Genomic DNA, 6,928 nt, shown 5'->3' on the forward strand with positions numbered 1-6,928 from the left:
AAATATAGACCGCCAAGTTCCTCAAGTTATTTATACAGTTTGCCTGATTTCCCACTTTGCACAGGACTCTTTGTTCTCCACTGATGAAATTAAATATGGCTTCAGTTGTTAATGTGTTTGTCTTCTTGATAAATTGATGAATCATTTGCACTTTAAATGTTAGCAAATAGTAATAATTAGCCATTGAAAGTCCCCTTAATGGTCTTTAAATGTCTTGTTTTGTCTGACTCATTGTCCAAAATCCAAAGATGGCCAGTTTACTGTCCCAGAACTCATTTGAGAAGGTGAAACCAGTAAAGTTTTGCTTAAAAAGTCATTTCATTCTTGCTTAAAATGCATTACAATAAATCGCTTACCAAATTATTGGCCATTCATTTTCTGTCAATCAACCTATCGATTATTGGACCAGTCATTTCAGTTCTTGTTCTGCAATGAACCATACAGTATGATGCAAGGTGCTCTTTGCTGATAATGCTCATTTTAAAGGGATACTTTAGTTACAAAATGATCATTTTTATATTAATTACTCACCCTGTGTTACACTGAATTCATTAAGAAAACATTGTCATATACAGGGCAAAATTCTTTGTGAATTTAAATAAAGGAGGTCCATGTTTAACAACAGCAAAAATATATCAAGACATCATTTACAAACTTAAACACAACTTCTGTAGTATTATCCAAGTCTCATTTATGCAGTTGTATGCTAAGTACTTCCAAAACCTTACCATTTAAAACACTTTAAGAGAAACAGGCACAGACAAGGAGCCTGCCTGGGTAAGCTCGTGTATCTGAATCCTGCTCAATGGAATGCACGAGCGGAGTTCTATGGAAATGAATGTGGATAAGTGTTTTAAACATGTCGGTAAAGATTCTCAGTCATACAGGTCATGGTAATCATAAGTGCTATATCGTAGGCAATTGGACTTGAGTTCCTTGAAGACGTTCTGCCTCCCATCCAAGAGGCTTCTTCAGTTCTAACTGTGTTTGGTATTGAGCATACAACTGGATAAATGAGACTTGGATTATATTGCACAAGCTGTGTGAGCGTTTGTAAACATATGTTTTCATAAAGTTTTGCTGCTGTCAAACGTGGTCCCCCTTTACTTCCATTCATCAAGAATTTTCTCCATTTTTTGGATTCTTCGTTCATTGTGGAGGCTTTAGAGAAAAATAAAGTTTTCTTTACAATTTCAGTGCAACCTGGGGTGAGTGACTGATAAACAAATAATGACTTTAGGGGTGAAGCTTTCCTTTAAGCCTCAGTTTAACAGACCAATATTCAGATTTCAAGTGAGACTTGCCAGTGGATTCTGAGACATAATAAAAGTAATTATTGGATTTGAAGTATTGGAATCTAAAGTACATCCGAGCAATCATGCTAAAATGTTGAATTCCTGATAAAAAACGTATATATAAGTTTGGACGGTGTGGAATCTGTCCAACACGTCAGTATTCCTTACACTTTAAAGTCTTATCAGTAATAAACTCCCTAAAACAGTCATTTGTGTTCATTACTGCAAGGCCAAGGCCAAATAATCCATGAATGTCATCATTATACCTCCATTATTTTCAAAGAGAACACAGAGGAGTTACAGTCTGATTTATAGCCCAACAAACCACGTAGACAAGTCTCTAAAAATGGAGCAGCACGGGAGAGTAAAAATAGAGCGAAAGTTTAGTGTTTTGGGCGAGAAAGGCTGAGGCCAGCACTTCATCTTATGCAGCAAGATTTATGTACAGTGCACAAAATTAAGGAGGGAGGGGGTGAATAGCTAAACCTGCCATACAACGGACTCTAACTTCTTACTCACGTTCTAATCATTTCTAATTGAATAAGAATGTTTTAAGCATGTGGCAGTGATGATGTGATGTACAGGGCTGGTCCAGATTTCTATAAAAAGATGTGTCTGTGGGCAACCAAAAAAAAAAAAAGTATGCCTGCACAAGCACGATTTCACTATTCAAGCATGTCAACATTTTTTCAATTTTTGTTGTCCTTGCTTGAAAGTACAGTTATTCGGCACAGAGGACAGCCAGTGTTGTGACAGCAGTTTAATTAACTTTCACTCTGTCAGCCAGCCTTTTTCTGAACACATTCTCGCTCTCATCTTTGTCTCTCTGTGCTCGTCTCCCTCAGAGTTGCAGTGAGGGACTGTTGTTGTGTGTCTCCTTCATTCTTTTGCACTCTAATACTTTTGGTGGTGGACAGACTAGCTCTCCAGGGTGGGTCTGTTTCCAATTTTCTCCCCTTCCCTGTCCTGAGGAACGACACTTAGAAAACCAAACAAATAAAACCAAAAAAATGAAGTACAGTTTTTCTTTTTTTTTGGGCTCGCCACAATGTTTATCTTGCACATTTTACGTCTACATGATTTTGAAGCTTTTGTAGTAATTTGAATGTATAGGGTCGCTGATACACTGAATCCAGAACAAACCCAAGCTTCTTATGGCAGAAGCCAAACTGAGCTGACCATCTGCTTGTGGTAACAGTGAGGATGAAACAAAGCAACACCAAGAATCTTCTGTTTGGGCAACACTGTGCCCACATCTGCAAAACTGCCAGGAAAGCTAAAATTCTCTCTTCAGATTATAAGACAAAATACTCACACAGCTGTTACACACTCTATCACAGACTGATATATATCATGTATAATGTCACCTACCAGTTTTGGGTGCTGACATCCAGTGAGACGTCCTTCAGCAGTCCAGTCAGTGGCAGAGGCAGCGGTCAGATAGGCTGGAAGGCTCAGGGAGAGGATAGATCCTGCTTTGACAGGGGAGTGGTGCTGCAGCTCCGGAGCCCGGCTGTGCACTGACAGAGGGAGTCACAGTCAACTGCTTGACACGACGGGCTCCCTCTGACTTTTCTGCACTTCCTCTCATGTGAGCGCTCTCTCTCTCTTTCTAACTCTCTCACTCAATCACTCCCCCCCTAATTCTCTCTTTCAGAGAAGACACAGTTGCTCTGCCCTATCAGCCCCTTTGTAACTTTTTGTCAGTGCTGCCCCTGCAACAGAAGCTCCGGGGATGTTGGGGGGGTTATGTATATCTATGTGTGTGTGTGTGTGTGTGTGTGTGTGTGTGCACGTGTATGTGGGAGAAAACAAGAGAGCGACAGATTGTGTAGTCGCTCGTGTCTGACACAGACAATAGCAGGAAGTGTTACTGTAGGATGCACAAAGTACACAGGACCGAAACAAGAAAGCTGCATCAAGCATTGCAAGTGTTAAAAGAAACATTACAGTGGTACTAAACTGTGCTTGTCAAACGGAGACCCATAACGCCGTACTCAAAAATCTGCAAAGCAAATTTGTTGTTGATGTGCCTCACTGTCATCTTAAGCTTAATTTATACCAGTTTGGTAGCCAGACACGTCTGATGGTGTGATGTGTGTGAAAAATGGCACTAAAGCAGCTTTTAAAAAGGCAGAAGACAAATCTTTAAAACAAACTAAAAGAATGTTATGATTGTTTTTCTTCTTTAGATATAATTAATAACCATCATTAGTGTAAATTAGATATGAATTTATGAGTTTGGAAGTTGTACTACTCCTTAAACTACTTATCAGTTACATTTTTTCCCGTACTATGACGATAAACATGACATGCAGCGTATATGAAACATGTTTTACAGTATCTGTTTGTTTTCACCAGTTATTCAAAGGCAGCTGTTGGCTCATGGTGCTCAACAAAGCCAAGTGACTGTGCTATGTAACGTTGATCTTTTTTTAAACTTCACGACCCAGTCAAGCTCTTACTCCTGTGTAAACACACTAATTGAGCATTCAGTGTGATTACTTACACACTTACACTACTTACACTTATTTTACCCTGGCAATTACATTTCAGCCCGAGTGACACTAACAAGTGAAAAACAGCCGGGATGTTTGTGATTTATGAGAGTACAGTTCAACAGTGTGGTGAACTTTAAAGTAATTCTAGGAGTTATCTCTGCAAACACACTGATAACTCTGAACTCTAATCATCCCTGGCTTTCGTATTATTGTGAGAAACAGGTATTTTCTAGAGGGAGCATTTTCTAAGGTAGAGTGATTCTGGTAAATGTACATTTCCCCGGAAACACGGGCGGAAAAGACGAGTTACAGCATGTGGTTTTCTCACAGATTTGTCACCGCTGTGATCTGTGACGAGTCGTTGATTCATTCATATAAAACTACAACATCAGACACCTCGGCAAGGGTGAGCTTGTGTTTAGTACGTTTAGATGCAACATGACAGTACGTCATGGGATAAGGATGGGGCACGTGTATTCAACTTGTAGTTTGGCCCTAAAATTCATAAGCAATAGTCTACCAACGTTTATTTAGAGGAAGCAGCTTTCTCTAAACTCCTGTTAAGCCTTTAAAGGGACAGTTCACCCCCCATTCAAAATGTTTTCTCTGTCCTTTATTAATCTAGATTGTTTAGATATCAACTAGAGAGATGTCTGCCTTCTGTCAAATACCCCTTTTCCATCAAAATTAGCACATGTGCAGGTTTTTTAAACCCGGGTAAACTGGCTAAGAAAAGGCTATAGACTCCTTTCCTAGAGCTAGACTAGAGCTGTGCACATGGCTCTGAGGCAGATGAGAATGCCTTTCTGTGTGTTTATGAGTTCTATCAGTGTGTCACATTTGACGTCACGGACAGGCCGGAGAACAGGTGAAACAGTAGAGAGGAGCTTGTGGAGGCCTATGGAAACGTAACTGTGGCTACTTCTTTTAATATATCTCTTACTCATTAAGTCTCTCTTTCAAAGTTGGTGCAGACTAATTTGGATTGATGTTTGAGCGCTGCTTGGGCGGAGACAGACAGTATTTCCTGGTGGCTCATCATTATGGTATCTCGCCAGATAAGGAGCTAAAATTAGCACATTTACCTGGGTGTCGCGTTCCCATCAATGCTGATCGGAGCCAGAGGCGATAAATAACTATGTCTACTGTCATTTGGCCTGGGTGTGACTGCTGATTAAATGTTTCCCATTGCGTTAAAGAGGCAGATGTTAGCAGGTGTCAGCAGGTTTTTTGTGCAGTGGGAAAGGGTCTATATGTATATCTAATATCTATATATATATATCTAGGTGGCATTTGGCTTGAGGTGGTCAAAGTGCCAAAAGATACATTTGAAAAACTCAACAGCGATGTCTCTTTCCACAATATATGACCTGATTACTTAAGATAATCCACATACCTTGTAAGCTAAACGGACAAACATGTCATTTTGATTTTTGGGTCAACTGTCCCTTTAAGAATCTTGTAGACACAACCCAGTCAATACAATACACTGTTGATGATATTCTGCAATTAGTGATACTGTTTTGGTCAATATACTTGTTTCATCTAGGCTACCTATTATTGTTTTAATTGAGCCATTGAGTTCATCTGGAACCAAAAGTCCCCGTGCAGACTAAATACGGAGCACAGACTGTTAGCTGGAGAGGTGCCAGCTCACTTTCTGGGCCCTGAGCAAGGCACCAAACCTCCAATTGTTGGGGTGCCTGTCCATGGGCAGCTCCCTCACGTTGACATGTCTCCATTTAATGCATGTATAGGTCCTGTTTGTGCATGTGTGTGTATTTCCGGCCTGTGTATATGACAACAGAGTGAACAAAAATTAAATTTCCTCTCAGAGATTATCTTCTTCAACTTCTATAACGTTCTGGTTTCCAAGGTAAATTATTTGGTTTTGTCCAATCAACAGTCCAAAATCTTTGGTTATTCATCATGCATGACAAAAAATAACAGCAAATCCTCATATTTTAACAACTAAAACCAGTAAATGTTGCACATTTTTGTTTAACGACTGAAACAATATCATAATAGTTGCCGATTAAGTTTCTGTTGATCTAATCCTTTCAGCTTTACTCAAAAGCACAATCATCACGTTACATGCATGTGATCAACAGGATGAAAAAGATATTTTAATGCTGGATTTTCAACTTCATGTCGGTCAGAACACCAGAGAAGTTTCATGGTTAAATTATAGATTTAGTTAATGTGCCTAATTTTCGTAGAAGTTAAGTTTCTGATTCCATACAAGAATAGAGTTGTTCTTTTACATATAACTCTATGACTTCCAGTTCCTCTATATCAGTGGCTCCCAACTGGTGGGTCGTGGATCCACTCTGAATGGACCACACGTGACGTGAGAATGTGTCAAATTTTGTAAAAAACACACTTTACTTTTAAGAACAGTGAATTCCTGGCACAGAGCTTATCTTTCTTTACGTTTCGTGCTGTTAAGTGAGTGAATAATGGACAGCTACTTAACAGAAATAGCAAACTAACTCAATGGCATGGCCAAACACAAGTATGACGCTGAATGTATTAAACTGTGTGGACCTTGAACTAATGACTAAAGAGAAATCTGGACCCCGTGGCTGAACCAGGTGGGAACTACCGCTCTATACGATGTCAAGATCTCTACATTTAGGAGTTGCCAAAATGTGCAATGATCAATATCATTAACATGTTTTATTCTGCTTTTATTGAATCAACACATCTTGCATCTGACCCACCACGAACCTCTCAGCAGACACAACAATGCCTCAGACAGACATAACAACCCAGTGAAGCCAACACACATTAGCCCTGTTAAACTGAATTAACCTGAGCTGATTTAAGGGAGCGTATGCTTAATTTTTCCTTCTCTGTCTGTGGAAGAGAAACGCAGCTAAAAAGGTCGACAACCCTCTTGACCCTCAGCTGCTGTGTGGTCTGGCTCCCTCCGCCACTGCACTAGCAGCTATGGATTAGCTTTCTGGTTCAAATGTAATTTCATCCTTTGGGAAAACAAACTGACCAAAGGAACTCATGTTTGGGGGTTCTGACCCTTTGTCTCCATGGCAAGTGAGAGGGATTCTGAGGTTAGCTTGCCTCGGTCTCAGTTTCTCCTCAAACAAACTCTCTGAAGGGCGGAGGATTTTG

The 6,928-nt window shown here is 39.9% G+C and overlaps 1 protein-coding gene across 1 annotated transcript in view; it reads right to left on the bottom strand.

The window, feature by feature from the left end:
- LOC125888627 (histone deacetylase 7-like) overlaps nt 1-2,881 on the bottom strand; it is a 50,453-nt gene extending 47,572 nt beyond the window's left edge. Inside the window, exon 1 of the mRNA XM_049576095.1 lies at nt 2,667-2,881. Coding sequence (XP_049432052.1) covers nt 2,667-2,685 — 19 coding nt within the window. The 5' untranslated portion in view covers nt 2,686-2,881. The remainder of the gene's footprint in view (nt 1-2,666) is intronic.
- Between the last annotated feature and the right edge of the window lie 4,047 nt (nt 2,882-6,928).

The sequence above is a fragment of the Epinephelus fuscoguttatus genome, linkage group LG1, assembly GCF_011397635.1.
Source record: "Epinephelus fuscoguttatus linkage group LG1, E.fuscoguttatus.final_Chr_v1".
Taxonomy (NCBI): Eukaryota; Metazoa; Chordata; class Actinopteri; order Perciformes; family Serranidae; genus Epinephelus; species Epinephelus fuscoguttatus.